The sequence below is a fragment of the Meles meles genome, chromosome 7, assembly GCF_922984935.1.
Source record: "Meles meles chromosome 7, mMelMel3.1 paternal haplotype, whole genome shotgun sequence".
NCBI lineage: Eukaryota > Metazoa > Chordata > Mammalia > Carnivora > Mustelidae > Meles > Meles meles.
Genome location: NC_060072.1, coordinates 138,857,630 through 138,877,176, shown reverse-complemented (window position 1 = coordinate 138,877,176; position 19,547 = coordinate 138,857,630). Strand labels below are relative to the sequence as shown.

The 19,547-nt window shown below is 36.8% G+C and overlaps 1 protein-coding gene across 1 annotated transcript in view; it reads left to right on the top strand.

Annotated features, from left to right (window-relative positions):
- LOC123946516 (ankyrin repeat domain-containing protein 26-like) overlaps positions 1–19,547 on the top strand; it is a 166,323-nt gene that overhangs the window by 44,792 nt on the left and 101,984 nt on the right. The window contains 5 exon segments of the mRNA XM_046011878.1: positions 265–293; positions 385–450; positions 5,049–5,079; positions 5,290–5,372; positions 7,884–8,032. Of these exon segments, the coding sequence (XP_045867834.1) occupies positions 265–293; positions 385–450; positions 5,049–5,079; positions 5,290–5,372; positions 7,884–8,032 (358 nt within the window).

Sequence of the window (19,547 nt, the reverse complement as noted above, 5' to 3'; positions counted from 1 at the left end):
CCTTTGAAACATCATCTGACTTTTGAAATCCTAACTGCATGTTCTGTTGAGCTTATATTTTGTATTTTTCTTCAGTACTTATAATGGGTTCATATTTCTGTCTTGTCACTGTCCTAACCCACCTTCCTATCTCTAGAAACAGAAAATGAAAACCTAATGTAATCACAGCCAGGCATGAGGATTCATCTTAGTACTAACTGTATGAATATTTAGTTGGCTTTCATATGTACATATAATTAACTATATGTCCCTTTTGCATTTTAGACTCTCCAGGAAAATATTCTTTTTTGAAGGTAAAACTTATATTTTTATTTTGAATTTTTAACTACAGATTGTATGAAATGTACATTACGTACTAATCATATTGTTTCAATACCTCTTCAGCCTACTGTCGAGGAGAAAGATTCTGTTCCTAAGAAAGGAGGAGAAATGGAGGAAAAACAAACATCCAAATCAGGTTTTTTTAAATAGAAATATAATAATGGAAAGAAGTATATTTAAATATTTGAAATGCTCACAGTCTTCTTCTGAATTATTATTTTTTTTGGCTAAGTTTAAGTGAAGGATTGTATATAAATAAGGTCAATGTTATTGCTGATAACCATGTTAGAACAAAAGATATTTACAAGCCTAAGAAAAAGAGCTTTTGAAAAATGTAAGCTTTAGCTCAATTCTTTTAAAAGGAAGAGCAGACTATTTGAAATGCAAGAATAATATCAAGTGAGTTTCTGGTACCAAAACCCGTCAGAGTAGTGTACCAAAAATTTCCCCCTCTTCCTGCTTTCCTCATGGTTGGGAAGACATTAAGGACTGACATGGCTGATTATTCAGAGCTATGTCCTAGTCAGCAATAAGTGTGTCTGTATTAATAGCTTATAAAATGGTGGTACTTCATAAATAGTATCATTGAGTGCAAAGTAAGGGAATTGGAAGGAACAAAAGAGCAGGGTCAGTTCAGGGGAATCAAGGAAGCTTTAGCCATGATTCAAAGTCCGTTAGAAAGTTTATGACTTTTAAGACATTTCCAGTTTTGAAGAATTGATAGTGACGAACGTGAGGCTTGCTTCTGGAAGGTGAAGTTAAGGTGAAGGATTGTGGCAGCAGACTCAGTATAGACCAGAATTTCTCCAATTTTACTGAATCATTGGAGACCTTGTTAAAAATGCACATTGTGAGGGACGCGTGGGTGACTCAATGTGTTAAGCGTCTGTCTTGTGCTCAGGTCATGATCTCACGATCCTGGGATTGAGCCCCATATCGGGTTCTCTACTCAGCAGGGAGCCTGCTTCCCCCTCTCTCTCTGCCTGCCTCTCTGCCCACTTGTGATCTCTCTTTGTCAAAGAAAGAAATAAAATCTTTGAAAAAATTAAAAAAAAAAATGAACATTATGAGCAGCAGGTCTGGGATCCTGCATTCTGACCTGTCAGGTGATGCGAATGTCAAAGGTCCTTGGGTCATGTGCTCCGTAGCAAGGGTGTACTTCCACACAGAGACATCTGGAAAGGCCACTGGATACTTCAAGACACCATAGGATCAAGGAAAACCCATTATTTTGTTTTTTATTGTGAGCATGTTTTTAGCTAGAGGGGCGCGTGGAGATGCAGAAAGAGAGGTTATAGATGTAAGATCCTAGTGCTAAATAAAGAGGAAAGAAGTGGTGGAGATAATCCCTAATAAAAAGGGTGTAAAAGCAGAGCAATCAAGACCATAGATCCACAAGTAAGTCTTTTATTAGGATTTATTTTCTTTATTTGTTTTAGGGAGCCAGAATGAGAGAGACAGTGAACGATCAGGGGGAGGGGCAAAGGCTAAGGGAGAGAGATTCCTCAAACAGGCTTACTTCTGAGCCTGGAGCTCGATGCAGGGTTCAATCTGAGGACCCTGCCCTCAAGACCTGAGTCAAAATCAAGAGCCGGATGCTGAATCCACTATTCCATCCAGGCACTCCCAGAAATTACTTTTTGAAGGGGCATAGTGAAGGGGGAATGAGGGAAAAGGGAAAGGCACCTTAGCTGGTAAATTTTGGAGTTGTGGAAGAAACTCCAGGAATTCACTTGAGATGGCTGGAGGGTATTTGCACTAGAACAGATTCAATCACAGCTGCTCCACGAAGAATACTGAAAGCAGATGGAGCGCTAGACATGGGGTCAATCATAGCCACGTATTCATCCTCCTCAGGTCTATTGGACATCAAAGATACAGGTTACGTCGGTATTCATTATTCAAATGAGATACGGAAGCTATGGCTTTTTTTTTTGGAAAGATATTTAATTTTTTGATACGATAGCTGTTTCCAAAAACCCTCGAAAGACTGATATGATCTACCAAATCAAACTACTTTTGGAAACTATAGAAATACGGGATTGGTTCCCTAAATGTTAAAATTTTTATTATCAGTAAGTGTGACACTAATTCTGAAATACATATTTTTTATTTTAATAAATAGAATCTTTTTTTAAAAAAGAATTAGGAGAAAATAATTTCTTTTAGGCTGTTTTTAGCATTCACTTGAGAGTGGGTGGCAGGATTATATTTAGAAGTTTGTGCCCAGTTAGGAATACTAGGTAGAGGTCTAAAGATTGCTTATTTAAAACACAGTTTCTTAGCTTTATTTTTATAGCTTTAAATTCACAAGTATTGGTCAAATTATATTCAATGTAACTAGAAAAAGCAACTTCCCAAACCAAATATTAAAATATTTCCTACATTCTCTATGACTTCATTTTAGAGTTGGTTTTCCCAGCAATAATGGGAATCATTGATAATTTACTATATAGTACCATCTTCTCAACTATGTACGCATAGTCTATCTCCTTGTTTTATTATTTTTATTTTTTGTTTTAGAGAGCAAGAAAGTGGGGAGGGAGGGAGGGAAGCAGAAGGAGAGGGAGGGAGAGAGAACCCCAAGCAGCAGGCTTCACACTTAGCATAGGGTCTGATGTGGGGCTCGATCTCATGACCCTTAGATCATGACCTGAGCTGAAATCAAGAGTCAGACACTTACCACAATGAGCCACCCAGATGCCCTTTATTATTATTATTGTTGTTGTTGTTATTTAAAGATTTTATTTATTTGAGAGAGATTGAGAGAAAAAGTGGGAGGAGGGGCAGAGGGAGAAGCAGACTCCCCACTGACCTGGGAGCCTGATGCCGGAATCCATCCCAGGACCCTGGGATCATGACCTGAGCTGAAAGCAGCCGCTTAACTGACTGAGCCACCCAGGTGCCCCCCTTCATTAATTTTGATGAATAGGTGGAATATTGGTTTTAAGGTGTACTATATCATTTAAAAATAATATTCTCCTGATCTACTCCATCTATTGATTAACCATATCTAATGTGTGCTCTACTTAATGTACCAGTTAACTCAGTGCCTTTCGTCAGTCATATGATCAGGTTGGTACTAATAAATTGTACAGTATTTTTTTCACCCCTGTAGTTTTAAGTTCTTTCTTTACTTGTCAAATTAACACTATATTTTCAAAAGATTTTAAATTATCTCCTAGAGTAGTGAATGCAGACAATGAATTAAAAGTTATTTACCTCTGCAAGTGACTTGTTCCTGTTACTTCCTCATGAGCTTGGTGGATCCAAGAAGCAGGACTTTTAAAACAAAGTACTCACAGGCTCCTGTAACACAGGAAGACATGGAGCAGAAAAATTATAAAATAAATACGTGCAACTTAAAACAGTTCATGTAGAATAATTCCCACTTGATGCCTTTCATAAAGTAATGAGCAAAGTTGGTTGCTAGGGATCCAAGATTGTGTGTTTATTCATTTAATGTAGATTTGTTCGGTACCAGCCCTGATAATTTTATATCCTCAATATTTCTAGAACCATCTGTCAGTTCAGGTGTGCTTCATCTTTATTTTGCATCAGTGCCTTCTAATTCATCTCCCGTCTTTTGTTACAATGCCCCTCAAATTCATCCCTCTCCACAGCATTTAGAGTGATCTGTCTCAAATGCAAATATGATTGTGAACCATTGTTGAAAACATGTTTGTGTCCAGGTATCTTAAAATTACATACAAAGCTTTCATAATTTTGAATTCTGCTAAGCTCTCTAGCCCTTTCTATTTTCTGCCCTTTTCTCTGGCATTCTGAACTGCTCTTTGATTCCTATATTGTAGACAGATATTTATCCTGTTGTGTGTTTCTCTCCCTTGTCTTACAACAGGCTTCTATACTCCCCCCATTTTCTGCCCTCTAACCCCTTTGAATCCGGCTGACCTCAGTGTTGCTGTCTCAGTTCAGGCATTATCTCTACAAAATCCATTCCTGACACCTTTTATCTACATGCTTCTTTAAACCTGTGCCTAGCACTTACTGAGAACTCAGTAAATAATTACTGAGTAAAATAAAGATGATTTAAGAGATTGTCTTAACAGAGAGATGATTTAAGAGATTGTCCCATACAGGGGCCCCTGGGGGGCTCAGTCGGTTGAATGTCCAACACTTGATTTTGGCTCAGGTCATCATCTCAGAGTTGTGAGATCAAGCCCCATGTGGGCCTCAGTGCTGGGCGTGGAGCCTGGTCAAAATTCTCTCCCCCTCTTCTCCTCCCCCCCCTTAAAAAAAGAGAGAGAGAGAGGTTGTTCCATACAGTCTAGTAACAAAAGGGATATATATACATAAAGAAATAACTTACAGTTCTGGTGGTGAAGATGCACTAGAAAAATCTGTATAGTACTAATGTAGCCCCAAAGAAAGAGATCTGTTTATCTAGGGAAGGGTAGCCTTAATCAAGGATGACTTTACGTAGCAGTCTGTGTCCTACGAGATGTGAAGAAATTTGTCAAGTAGTGGAGGAAAACATTTTAGGAAGGTTTACATTCATCAGGGAAATACACCTGTAGGAAGGTTGTACACTGATAAAGGCATAAAAAATACTAGTAATTTTGGAAACCATGAGTAATGTTGTAGTTGAAGCTTAGGGTGTTGTTTAAGAGGTACTGTAACAAGGTAAAGAATAGTATGTTGTGATTTTATATCTTTCTGATGCATTTTAAAATTTTGCTTCTGATTGTTTTGTTCCTTGGTGTTAGGTGGATGAATTTGTGAGTGATTCTTTCAGATGTTTGTATGCTTTCAACCTAGTGACATTTAGTATTTCCCAAATGGTTTGTTGAAGTTTTTGATAATTAAAAGTATTTCTTAAAGTAAATATTCAGCTAAAGATTAAGTTTAATTTAAACTCTTAATTGATAAGATGTTGTTTTCTATTTTTATGAAGGTTATAGCTTTTATCTAACCATTCTAATTTGTCCATTTTAATTACACATATAGGTTTTTCAGCAGAATTAGACTTAGAAATGACAACAGAAGAAGAGGAAGAAAGTCTTAGTGAAAGTGAAAATAAACACCTGCAGGTATATACAAATTTAAATTTCAATTTCCAATTTTATATTGTTTTCCCTGCTTTAAGAATGTAAAATAGTTCAATTGAAATTATCTTCTGAAGAGAACGTATTGAAGTTGATAGATTATAATTTAATATTTATATTAATTTATAATTTAATATTTAAATTAATTTATAAGTTAATATTTAATATTTTTGTAAAATTTTATAATGTTACCAAATTTAAAATATTGTTATAATTTATAGTAACTTATAGCTAAACTTTATCCTTGGAATTGGACCAAAAAAATTCCTGAATATTGCTTGCTTCTTCCATTTTTGTAAGTTTTTACATGCTGAAAAGGTAACATCAAATACTGAACTGTTTGTTTAAGCAGTTGAAATTATGAGCAGTACAACAATGATGACTACTGACCTAGATTCATGTAGAAGGAATGGTTCTTAGTGGTTCTTAATGTGCAGTTCTCAGTGGTTCAAAATGTGCACTTCTGTATTGCCAGTCACTAATGCCAAGACTAAAGATTTATTTTGCCTTGTGATCTCTGTGTAGTTGACTTCAGAGCGTAGGGGTCATAAAATCAACATAATTGCCTGTTGTAGAATCAAACCTTCCAGAATGGGACTTTTGTGTTTGGGTAATAAACTGACACTTTTTCAGTTATTTCATTTCCGTATAGGGAATCTGTAGATGTTATTAACATTTTTCTTATCCACTCTCGGTGGACGTTACAATAGCTGGATACAGGCAGATAATTTATAGTGATGTATGAAACTATCATAGTATGTAATTTGCATTAAAATTTAGGAATTTATTTTTCTTTCTGATTGATGTTTATTGATTTTGGCTCCTAATAATAAGTTTGCCTGTTCTCTAGTTATTAATCTTTAAAAAAATCCTCAAATGCACTATTGGGGCTCACTGTTTAAGGTATGGTAAGATAAAATATTTTTAAGTTTGTAACATTGGAAATCATCTAATTCATTTTTTGGTAGCTGTAACATGTAATGAATTGTTTAGTTTAAAAAAACTGACAAAGTTAAGTTTATGGATTTGTGTTTTTCTTCTGTCTCAGGCTAGGGCAAGTTATTTTCGCTTCTTAGTTACAATCCAGTGACTTGGGAGCAGCTTAACATAGATTAAGAAATTTAACAGTTAAATTTTAATTATTTTCTAATTTTTTCTTTGTCCATACTTGATTACTTAAGGATAAAGTTATTTTACAAACACGTATGCTGACAGAAAGGACATCTGAAAATCAAATACAGCATTTTAACTTTCCATTTTTGTATCTATCAAAAATGGCTCAAGAACCCAAATGATTAAGGAATGTGATAGAAAGGATGATATATTTTTATATTCAGAACACCCCTCTGTTCAAAAGTGTGAGGACATGTAGACCAAACAAGACAAATTAGAGTGGAAAAATAAGTTAAAACTCATCACCAGAGAGTTAAAGCAGAAGTTTGGTGAAATTTGTGGAAAAAAAAAACACAAAAAACAAAATTACTGCTTATCCTAAGGAAGAGTCACTAAATAGTCACTTTAAAGAAGGAGCAAACCTAATGGAAATACCTTCTAATTTGACAAATGATAGACTTGATTGTGAAAAAAGAGTTGCATCTGCAGTGCCTGTCTTTGTAGCATTTCAGGCATTACCTGAACAGAAAGAGTCTAGACCCGAAAATGTTGTTCTTTCCCATTCATCCTCAGATCATAGTTGCCAGTCATCTTCTGATCTTTCTTTAAGTGAAAATAAATCAGACTATGAAAATGATAACAAATCAGACTTTGAGCATATTTTTAACAAAAATGAGTTTTGATAGTGACAGAGAAAATAAAAAAGTAAGGAACCCACGGGTTACGTTTGAAGTGAAAGAAGACCAAGAGTTTGACATGCAAATGGCAAAAAGTATAAACCAAACTAGTTATTTTAAAGATTTTATTTATTTGTCAGAGAGAGAGAGAGCGAGACAGTGTGTGCACACAAGCAGGGGGAAGTACTGGCAGAAGAAGGAGGCCTGAACTCTGTCCCAGGACTCTGGGATCATGACCTAAGCCCAGGGCAGATATTTAACCAACAAGGTACCCATGGGTCCCAATTCCTCTCTTTTTATTGAAACAGAAATGAAGCAGAATTTATAAAAATTGCAGTTACTTGTAATGATAAACACAAAATATTTTTATCAATTAAAATTATGAAAAGCTAAGAGTCAAATGATTGATTTTGATTGAAATTATTGAAAACAGTTCTGGGATGACTGGGTGGCTCAGTTGGTTAAGAGTCTGCCTTTGGCTCGGGTCATGATCCCAGGGTCCTGGGATGGGGTCCTGCATTGGGCTCCCTGCTCAATAGGGAGTCTCCTTCTCCCTCTGCCGGCACCTCCTCCTGCTTGTGCTCTCTCTCTCTCTCTCTGATGAATAAATAAATAAAATCTTTAAAACATGTATAATTAATGAAAAAAGTTCTTTTTAATGAATAAACTAGTAACGATTATCCTTTGTATCAAACTTCCATTAAAGATTGAAGAAACGGAGAAGCACCAAAATGATGAAATGGCAGTGTTAGAAAGCGTATATGCTTCTGCTGCTGCTGGACTAATGCATCCAATAGCGAGTGGAAAAACTGATAACAACCTATGTCCTATTACGGAAAATGAAGATTCTGATGGGTAAGCCTATAGCAATATTAAATAGTAAGTAATTATTATTTTCCTATAAAACAAATTCTAGTTGGAGCTAACATTCATGATTAACAAATTTTATGTTTTTTAGTAAGGCTATTTCATCTTGGGTGCTAATCAGAAAAATTTAAATAATGAGATAGCATTTTTTGCAATCATAATGATAAATATTTTATTAAAAAATTAACAACCAAAGTTAGCAGATGTGAAGAAAAGGGAATTCTTATACACTGTTGTTCAATAAAATTGGTAAACTCTTTCTGAAGGATGATTTAGCAGTGTGTTTCAAAAACTTTAAATATTCTGTCCCTTTACCCCAAGAGCTTCATTGCCAGGACTAGATCCTAGAGGAAAACATGAATTGTGTAAACACACACACACACACACATATTCTAAGGATATTTATTATACATTTTTATAGATATAAAATATGACATATGTTAAGGATATTTATTATAGCATTATTTTCATATAAAAAAGTTGAAGATAGTCTAAGTATCTGTCAATAGGGAAGTAAATTTTCACCCCTGTAAAACAATGTAGTATGTGACTGTTTGAAAAAATGAGTTTAGGTCTATAAGGTACTGATTGTTTAACAAAGTATATTTAAAATTTTTGGTTTGATGTCATGTTTTATGCAAATTTTAGAATACTTTTATTTACTCATTTATTTTTCTATCCCAGCATTTCTTTTTCTTTTTCTTTTTTTTAAATTACGTTATGGTAGTCACCATACAGTCCATCATTAGTTTTTGATGTAGTGTTCTGTGATTCGTTGTTTATAACACCCAGTGCTCCATGCAATATATGCCTTACTTAATACCCATCATTGGGCTCATTTAACTCCCCACCCCATTCCCCTTTAAAACCCTCAGTTTGATTCCCAGAGTCCGTAGTCTCTCATGGTTCTTCTCCCCCTCTGATTCTCCCCACTTCATTTTTCCCTTCCTTCTAATTCCTCCATGCTATTCCTTATGTTTCACAAATAAGTGAAACCATGTCATAATTGTCTTTCTCTGTTTGACTTATTTCACTCAGCATAATCTCCTTCAGTTCCATCACATTGATGCAGATGTTGGTGTTCATCCTTTTTGATGCCTGCAGAATATTCCATTGTATATATGGACCATATCTTCTTTTTCCATTCATCTGTTGAAGGGTACCTCTGCTCCTTCCACAGTTTGGCTATTGTAGACATTGCTGCTATGAACATTGGGATGCATATGGCCTTTCTTTTCACTACATCTGTATCTTTGGGGTAAATACCCAGTAATGCAATTGCTGGGTCTTAGGGTAGCTCTGTTTTTAACTTTTTAAAATATATATATAGGTGTGTGTGTGTGTATTAGATTTTTGTTTATCTATTTGAAAAAGAGAGATCACAAGTAGGCAGAGAGGCAGGCAGAGAGAGAGAGGAGGAAAGCAGGCTCCCTGCCAAGCAGGGAGCCCGATGCAGGACTCGATCCCAGGACCCTGAGATCATGACCTGAGCCGAAGGCAGAGGCCCAACCCACTGAGCCACCCAGGTGCCCTGTTTTTAACTTTTTGAGGAACCTCCGCACTATTTTCCAAAGCGGCTACACCCACCTGCATTCCCAACAGTGTGAAAGGTTTCCCCTTTCTCACATTCTCTCCAACACTTGTTGTTTCCTGTCCTGTTAATTTTGGCCATTCTAACTGGTGTAAGGTGGTATCTCAATGTGGTTTTGATTTGAATTTCCCTGATGGCTAATGATGATGAACATTTTTTCATGTGTCTTTTAGCCATTTGTATGTCTTCTTTGGAGAAGTGTCTGTTCATGTCTTCTGCCCATTTTTTTAACAAATTTTTTTTTATTAACATATAATGTATTATTAGCCCCAGGGGTACAGGTCTGTGAATTGCCGGGTTTACACACTTCACAGCACTCACCATAGCATATACCTTCCCCAATGTCCATAAGCCAAGCACCCTCTCCCTCCTCCCCTCCCCCTGGCAACCCTCAGTTTGTTTTGTGCGATTAAGAGTCTCTTACGGTTTGTCTCCCTCCTGATTCCATCTTGTTTCATTTATTTCTTTCCTACCCCCCAAGTCCCTGATGTTGCCTCTCAACTTCCTCATATCAGGGAGATCATATGATCATTGTCTTTCTCTGATTGACTTATTTCACTCAGCATAATACCCTCTAGTTCTATCCAAGTCATCGCAAATGGCAAGATTTCATTTCTTTTGATGGCTGCATAGTATTCCATTGTGTATATATATATATATATATATATATATATATATATACCACATCTTCTTTATCCATTCATCTGTTGATAGACATCTAGGTTCTTTCCATCGTTTGGCTATTGTGGACATTGCTGCTATAAACATTCGGGTGCCCGTGCCCCTTCGGATCACTATATTTGTATCTTTAGGATAAATACCCTGTAGTGTGATTGCTGGGTCATAGGGTAGCTCTATTTTCCACTTTTTGAGGAATCTCCATGCTGTTTTCAGAGTGGTTGCACCAGCTTGCATTCCCACCAACAGTCTAGGAGGGTTCCTCTTTCTCCACATCCTCACCAGGATTTGTCATTTCCTGACTTGTTAATTTCAGCCATTCTGACTGGTGTGAGGTGGTGTCTAATTGTGGTTTTCATTTGTATTTCCCTGATGCCGAGTGATGTGGAGCACTTTTTCATGTGTCTGTTGTTCTGCACATTTTTTGACTTGATTATTTGTTTTTTGGGTGTGGAGTTTGGAAGTACTTTATAGATCTTGGATATCAGCCCTTTATCTGTAGTGTCAGTTGCGAATATCTTCTCCCATTCCGTGGGTTGTCTCTTTGTTTTGTTGACTGTTTCCTTTGCTGTGCAGAAGCTTTTTATCTTGAGGAAGTCCCAAGAGTTCATTTTCACTTTTGTTTCCCTTGCCGTTGGAGACATGTTTTGAAAGAATTTGCTGTGGCTGATGTCAAAGAGGTTACTACCTATGTGCTGCTCTAGGATTTTGATGGATTCCTGTCTCACATTGAGGTTTTTCATCCATTTAGAATTTATCTTTGTGTATGGTGTAGGAGAATGGTCGAGTTCTGTGGAAAATGGAATACTTTTAAAATCTGCTGTGTTGCAAAAAGAAGTTACCTGCTATACTGGCACTCTTATTTCCAACAAAATTGCTAGTCACTAGGTTTTGGTTTTTGGTTCCTAATGTACGAGTGCTCAAATGTTGGACCCTCAAATTGATCTGAGTATTACCAAGAGATTTCATATGGCAACTTGTCCCATGTTCTATACAAACATTTGATTTGATCCCTGTGCTATAAACCAAGATGTCTCTAATGCGTTGAATCTTCTTAAGGTACCATGCATGTGTGCTATTATCCTTCCTTTTTAAAGAGAATCTATTTCTACATGCACCCCACCAAAATTTTCAATAGTGACTTCATATTATAGAATTTATGAGAATTCAGTTTACAAAATAGGAATATTTTCTACATTCTAAACCCCTTGTACTTTACTTACAGAATTTTAATATGACTAATGATTTTGGATAGTAGAAGATATCCTAGAGTTCGATGATTTTTATCAAGCATGAAATACTGCTGTTGGAACTTAGAGTTTTTCTGTGGTCTTTCTAAGCATGAGAAAAATGATAATCAGGTTATATAATATTATATATCTAGAAAAAATTTTAAGGAGTCTTTTGCTTGTATAATTTCATGAATTTTTAATGCCTTGGTCTGGCTTTTTAAAAAGATTTTATTTGTTTATATTAGAGAGAGAGTGGGGGTGAGGTGCGGTGGTGGGGAGAGGGACCGCTTGGCACTGAGAGCAGAGCCCTGTGCAGGGCTTGATCCCACAACCCTGAGATCATGGCCTGAGCCAAAACAAAAGAGTCGGAGACTTAACCGACTAAGCCATTCAGGCGTCCCCTTGGTCAGGCACTTAAAAAAAAAAAAATTAGTGCTACATGTATGCAATTTAAAAAATTTCAAAATATTACAAAAATACTACATCACCATTGTGTAAGGATTGAACTAAACAAGAAAATTAAGTCATCTATGATCATTCCACTTAGCTATGAAATCCTTAAAAGAACCATGTACACTCAATGATCCTTATTTCCCTCCCATTCACTCTTGAATTCTCACTAGTAATTTTTACTCCCATTACTCCAGAATTGATTTTTCAAAGGTTACCACTGATGTTCATTTTAATACATCTAGACATAATTTCTTAGATCTCATTTTTTTTAACCTATCAGCAATATTTGACCCATTGGAAAACTCTCTTCTCCAAAATTCTATCTTCATTTAGCTTTCAGGATATCACTCACTCACCTGGTTTCCCCCCTGCCTTTCTAGTCTGTGCATCTCAGCCTGATTTGCTTCTTTCTCCTCATTCTCCTGATTCTCCTTCCAGGAATCAGTCCTTGATCTTCTTTCTCTTGACTTTTGCTATCTTGTATATTCTAATAATCCTCAAGTTTGTATCTCCAGTCCACATCTCTCTGTGGAATTCCAGACGTACATATAAAACCACCTATTTGATATTTCTTTGGGATAGTTATTAGGTATTGCAAACTTAACATGTCCAAAATTGAACTACTGATATTATTTCTTATACCTGCCCTTCTTGTCTTTCCTAATTAAGTTAATGACAATTCTTCTAGTTGCTCTGCCAAAAAACTTGGTATCATCTTTGACTCCTGTCTTTTTCTCTTTCACACACATCCCATCTAATCTGTCAGCCAGTCTCATCAGGTCTTCCTTCAAAATATATCCAGAAGCCAAACACATCCTCCATGACCAAGCCACTGTCATCTGTTGTCTGTATAAGTGTAATAATTAACTAATTGGTCTTCTTGTTTGTTCTTTTGTCTTTTCTTTTTCCATTAATTCTAAACACAGTGGGTCTTTTAAAACATAAATCAGATTATGTCTTCCTCTGCTCAAACCCCAGTTGCCTCCCATTTCACTCAGAGTATATGCCGAAGTTCTTTCTAACACCTACAAAGACTTGTATGATCTATTCATCTCGGGTCTTTCCCTATTGCTTACCACCTCTCCTTGATTTGAACTCCTATTTTCTGTCCTTTTCACTCTGTCGAGGCACACTGAATGTTTCGCTTCTTTTTTTTGCTCACTATAAACACTTTGAGCATACCTCTCTACTTGCTGTTGACTCTGTCGGGAGTGATTTTCCCATCAATACTCTTATGGCTTGCTTGCTCCTTGCGCCTTCCTTTTTTAAAAAAAATTTTTGCTTAAAAATTAAGGCCTTTCAGGTGCTTGGGTGGCTCAGTAGGTTGAGCCTCTGCCTTCAGCTCAGGTCATGATGTGTGGGTCCTGGGATCAAGCCCTACATCGGGCTCTTTGCTCCCCCCGCCCCCGCCTGCCTCTCTGCCTACTTGTGATCTCTCTCTCTGTCAAATAAATAAATAAAATCTTAAAAAAAATTTAAGACTTTTCTTGGTTATCCCGATTTCTTGGTTATCCTATATTTTGGGAAATGTCCTGATTTCTTTCTTATCCTAGAGCACATCAAAATTTGATTTCTCTGCTTTAGTTTTTCTCCTCTATTACTGGCTATTTTGCCTGTGTAGTTTATTTTTTTTGTGTGTTTACTTCACTCATGAGTAGGATTTTTATCTGTTCATTGCCATGTTCTTGGTGCCTAGAAAACGTTCTAGCATATATAGTTTTATCCAATAAATATATATTGAGAGAATGGAGTTTAACCTGCATGTATTGTTTTTAACATAATACTAATTCTCACTTAAACAAAAGGAAAGTTTGACATGGGTCCCTTCTACCAATTTAACCTGTCAGTTGTATACATTTTTTTTTTTAAATTTTTGGGGGGCCCAATATTGTGGTTACTTGCTACTTATTCTTTTACTGGTATTTATGTTAGTTTTAATTATAGTAAAATGGATCAAAGGAATCACAAACTTCATTTATATTTTATTAGGGAAAATGAAATATGATGGTAAATTATTATAAGACTTTAACAATTCTTGCGAACGGATAATGAGCCCTCAATATGTAAAATAAAAAGATGAAGCTAATTTATTGCCTGCTAGTAAGTGAGAACTATGCTGGTCAGTCTTTTCTGACAGAGCAGTCTGTTATTATATAAGGATTTGGGAAGAGTAGAGTTTAAGGTTTGGGGGACTGTCAGAGAATTAAGTGGTTTGTCATCATCTGAAACACCATGGTAATTTGGGTGAGACTGTTGTTGGTTGGCTGGCACTCAGGGCATGTGTATTGGAGTGATTTTGTTCCATCTTGGCTTTCTTTTAGAAAGGAGGAGCTGACATTGCCTGGTTGGCGAGTGAGGCCAGTAGGCCTCGATCAATTACACACATTTAAAACTGCATCTGGTGGCTTCTTGTTACTATCGCTTCAGAGTTGGGTTCCCCCCACCCTAAGTTTGAGGCGACTTTAACTAGATTTTTTCTATTTAAAAGTTGCTTCTATCAACTGTGTTCAAAATGAAAGCTATTTCATATTCTGTAATTATAGATTTATTTTTGAAATTTAGGTCGAGAAAGATTGTTTAATAATTGCTTTCAGTAAGATCCTTCTTTTTTGAATGTTAAATTTTAACTAAAATAATTATCTAACAGTTTTAACAAAACAATAATTGCTAGCTTTGTTTTTGTTTTCAGTGCTCTTAGGGGCTCATGTTCAATTCCTAAATTAATAATCTCTTGTGGGAAATTTAGTCTTTTTGTGAGTTTATGTAGCTATATGCTAATAATATTCTCTTGCATGCATTTAGTACATGAAAAAGTAATTATAATTTTATATTAGTAAATCTAGCTTTTTATATTAGGATTAAATAGTAAGCTAAAAGTATACAAAAGTTACCAAATCATTTTATTTAAGAAAATTAAAAAGAAATTATTTGTGAGAGAGAGAGAGTATGAGCAGGAGGGAGGGGCAAAGGGAGAGGGAGAAGCTCAGTAGGAAGCCTGATTTGGGGTTTAATCCCAGGACCTAGAGATCATGACCTGAGCAGAAGGCAGACCTTACCCGACTGAGCCACCCAGGCACCCCTGAATTGGCTTTTTGTGTTTTCTTGTAGCTCACTGAGTTTACTTAAAACTGCTATTTTGAATTCTTTTTTGGATAAACTACTGATCTTCATGTGTTTGAAATCAATTACTGGAAGATTATTGTGACATTTCGTGGTATCATATTTCCTTGACTTTTTATATTCTTTGAAGTTTTACATTGCTGTCTTTGCATTTGAAGTAGTCTTTAATGACTTCCTTTCCAGTGTATCCAAACCCGATTTTGTTTTGTTTTGTTTTGTTTTGTTTTTGCTCCAGTGGTGTGCTGGAACTTTACTGTAGGAAATCTAGTTTTCTAAAAATGCTCTTTTTGCCCCATTTTATTTATTTTTTTTCAGCATAACAGTATTCATTGTTTTTGCACAACATCCAGTGCTCCATGCAAAACGTGCCCTCCCTATTACCCACCACCTGTTCCCCCAACCTCCCACCCTTGACCCTTCAAAACCCTCAGGTTGTTTTTCAGAGTCCATAGTCTCTTATGGTTCGCCTCCCCTCCCCAATGTCCATAGCCCCCTCCCCCTCTCCCAATGCCACCTCCCCCCAGCAACCCCCAGTTTGTTTTGTGAGATTAAGAGTCATTTATGGTTTGTCTCCCTCCCAATCCCATCTTGTTTCATTTATTCTTCTCCTATCCCCCTAACCCCCCATGTTGCTTCTCCATGTCCTCATATCAGGGAGATCATATGATAGTTGTCTTTCTCCGACTGACTTATTTCACTAAGCATGATACGCTCTAGTTCCATCCACGTCGTTGCAAATGGCAAGATTTCGTTTCTTTTGATGGCTGCATAGTATTCCATTGTGTATATATACCACCTCTTCTTTATCCATTCATCTGTTGATGGACATCTAGGTTCTTTCCATAGCTTGGCTATTGTAGACATTGCTGCTATAAACATTCGGGTACACGTGCCCCTTCGGATCACTACGTCTGTATCTTTAGGGTAAATACCCAGTAGTGCAATTGCTGGGTCATAGGGTAGTTCTATTTTCAACATTTTGAGGAACCTCCATGCTGTTTTCCAGAGTGGTTGCACCAGCTTGCATTCCCACCAACAGTGGAGGAGGGTTCCCCTTTCTCCGCATCCTCGCCAGCATCTGTCATTTCCTGACTTGTTAATTTTAGCCATTCTGACTGGTGTGAGGTGATACCTCATTGTGGTTTTGATTTGTATTTCCCTGATGCCGAGTGACGTGGAGCACTTTTTCATGTGTCTGTTGGCCATCTGGATGTCTTCTTTGCAGAAATGTCTGTTCATGTCCTCTGCCCATTTCTTGATTGGATTGTTTGTTCTTTGGGTGTTGAGTTTGCTAAGTTCCTTATAGATTTTGGATACTAGCCCTTTATCTGATATGTCGTTTGCAAATATCTTCTCCCATTCTGTCAGTTGTCTTTTGGTTTTGTTAACTGTTTCCTTTGCTGTGCAAAAGCTTTTGATCTTGATGAAATCCCAATAGTTCATTTTTGCCCTCGCTTCCCTTGCCTTTGCCGTTGTTCCTAGGAAGATGTTGCTACGGTTGAGGTCGAAGAGGTTGCTGCCTGCATTCTCCTCAAGGATTTTGATGGATTCCTTTCTCACATTGAGGTCCTTAATCCATTTGGAGTCTATTTTCGTGTGTGGTGTAAGGAAGTGGTCCAATTTCATTTTTCTGCATGTGGCTGTCCAATTTTCCCAGCACCATTTATTGAAGAGGCTGTCTTTTTTCCATTGGACATTCTTTCCTGCTTTGTCGAAGATTAGTTGACCATAGAGTTGAGGGTCGATTTCTGGGCTCTCTATTCTGTTCCACTGATCTATGTGTCTGTTTTTGTGCCAGTACCATGCTGTCTTGATGATGACAGCTTTGTAATAGAGCTTGAAGTCCGGAATTGTGATGCCACCAACTTTGGCTTTGTTCTTCAATATTCCTTTGGCTATTCGAGGTCTTTTCTGGTTCCATATAAATTTTAGGATTATTTGTTCCATTTCTTTGAAAAAAATGGATGGTATTTTGATAGGGATTGCATTAAATGTGTAGATTGCTTTAGGTAGCATAGACATTTTCACAATATTTATTCTTCCAATCCAGGAGCATGGAACATTTTTCCATTTTTTTGTGTCTTCCTCAATTTCTTTCATGAGTACTTTATAATTTTCTGTGTATAGATTCTTAGTCTCTTTGGTTAGGTTTATTCCTAGGTATCTTATAGTTTTGGGTACAATTGTAAATGGGATGGACTCCTTAATTTCTCTTTCTTCTGTCTTGTTGTTGGTGTAGAGAAATGCAACTGATTTCTGTGCATTGATTTTATATCCTGACACTTTACTGAATTCCTGTACAAGTTCTAGCAGTTTTGGAGTGGAGTCTTTTGGGTTTTCCACATATAGTATCATATCATCTGCGAAGAGTGATAGTTTGACTTCTTCTTTACCAATTTGGATGCCTTTAATTTCTTTTTGTTGTCTGATTGCTGAGGCTAGGACTTCAAGTACTATGTTGAATAGCAGTGGTGATAATGGACATCCCTGCCGTGTTCCTGACCTTAACGGAAAAGCTTTCAGTTTTTCTCCATTGAGAATGATATTTGCGGTGGGTTTTTCATAGATGGCTTTGATAATATTGAGGTATGTGCCCTCTATCCCTACACTTTGAAGAGTTTTGATCAGGAAGGGATGCTGTACTTTGTCAAATGCTTTTTCAGCATCTATTGAGAGTATCATATGGTTCTTGTTCTTTCTTTTATTAATGTGTTCTATCACATTGATTGATTTGCGGATGTTGAACCAACCCTGCAGCCCTGGAATAAATCCCACTTGATCGTGGTGAATAATCCTTTTAATGTACTGTTGAATCCTATTGGTTAGTATTTTGGCGAGAATTTTTGCGTCTGTGTTCATCAAGGATATTGGTCTGTAGTTCTCTTTTTTGGTGGGATCCTTGTCTGGTTTGGGGATCAAGGTGATGCTGGCCTCATAAAATGAGTTTGGAAGTTGTCCTTCCATTTCTATTTTTTGGAACAGTTTCAGGAGAATAGGAATTACTTCTTCTTTAAATGTTTGGTAGAATTCCCCTGGGAAGCCGTCTGGCCCAGGGCTTTTGTTTATTTGGAGATTTTTGATGACTGTTTCAATCTCCTTACTGGTTATGGGCCTGTTCAGGTTTTTTATTTCTTCCTGGTTCAGTTGTGGTAGTTTATATGTCTCTAGGAATGCATCCATTTCTTCCAGATTGTCCAATTTGTTGGCGTAGAGTTGCTCATAGTATGTTCTTATAATTGTCTGTATTTCTTTGGTGTTAGTTGTGATCTCTCCTCTTTCATTCATGATTTTATTGATTTGGGTCCTTTCTCTTTTCTTTTTGATGAGTCTGGCCAGGGGTTTATCAATATTATTGATTCTTTCAAAGAACCAGCTCCTAGTTTCATTGATTTTTTCTATTGTTTTTTTGGTTTCTATTTCATTGATTTCTGCTCTGATCTTTATGATTTCTCTTCTCCTGCTGGGTTTAGGGTTTCTTTCTTGTTCTTTCTCCAGCTCCTTTACGCGTAGGGTTAGGTTGTGTACTTGAGACCTTTCTTGTTTCTTGAGAAAGGCTTGTACCGCTATATATTTTCCTCTCAGGACTGCCTTTGCTGTGTCCCACAGATTTTGAACTGTTGTGTTTTCATTATCATTTGTTTCCATGAATTTTTTCAATTCTTCTTTAATTTCCTGGTTAACCCATTCATTCTTTAGAAGGATGCTGTTTAGTCTCCATGTATTTGGGTTCTTTCCAGCTTTCCTCTTGTGATTGAGTTCTAGCTTCAGAGCATTGTGGTCTGAAAATATGCAGGGAATAATCCTAATCTTTTGATACCGGTTGAGACCTGATTTGTGACCCAGGATGTGATCTATTCTGGAGAAGGTTCCATGTGCACTAGAGAAGAATGTGTATTCTGTTGCTTTGGGATGAAATGTTCTGAATATATCTGTGATGTCCATCTGGTCCAGTGTGTCATTTAAGGCCTTTATTTCCTTGTTGATCTTTTGCTTGGATGATCTGTCCATTTCAGTGAGGGGAGTGTTCAAGTCCCCTACTATTATTGTATTATTATTGATGTGTTTCTTTGATTTTGTTATTAATTGGTTGATATAGTTGGCTGCTCCCACGTTAGGGGCATAGATATTTAAAATGGTTAGATCTTCTTGTTGGACAGACCCTTTGAGTAGGATATAGTGTCCTTCCTCATCTCTTATTATAGTCTTTGGCTTAAAATCTAATTGATCTGATATAAGGATTGCCACCCCAGCTTTCTTCTGATGCCCATTAGCATGGTAAATTGTTTTCCACCCCCTCACTTTAAATCTGGAGGTGTCTTCGCGTCTAAAATGAGTTTCTTGTAGGCAACATACTGATGGGTTTTGTTTTTTTATCCATTCTGATACCCTGTGTCTTTTGATTGGGGCATTTAGCCCATTAACATTCAGG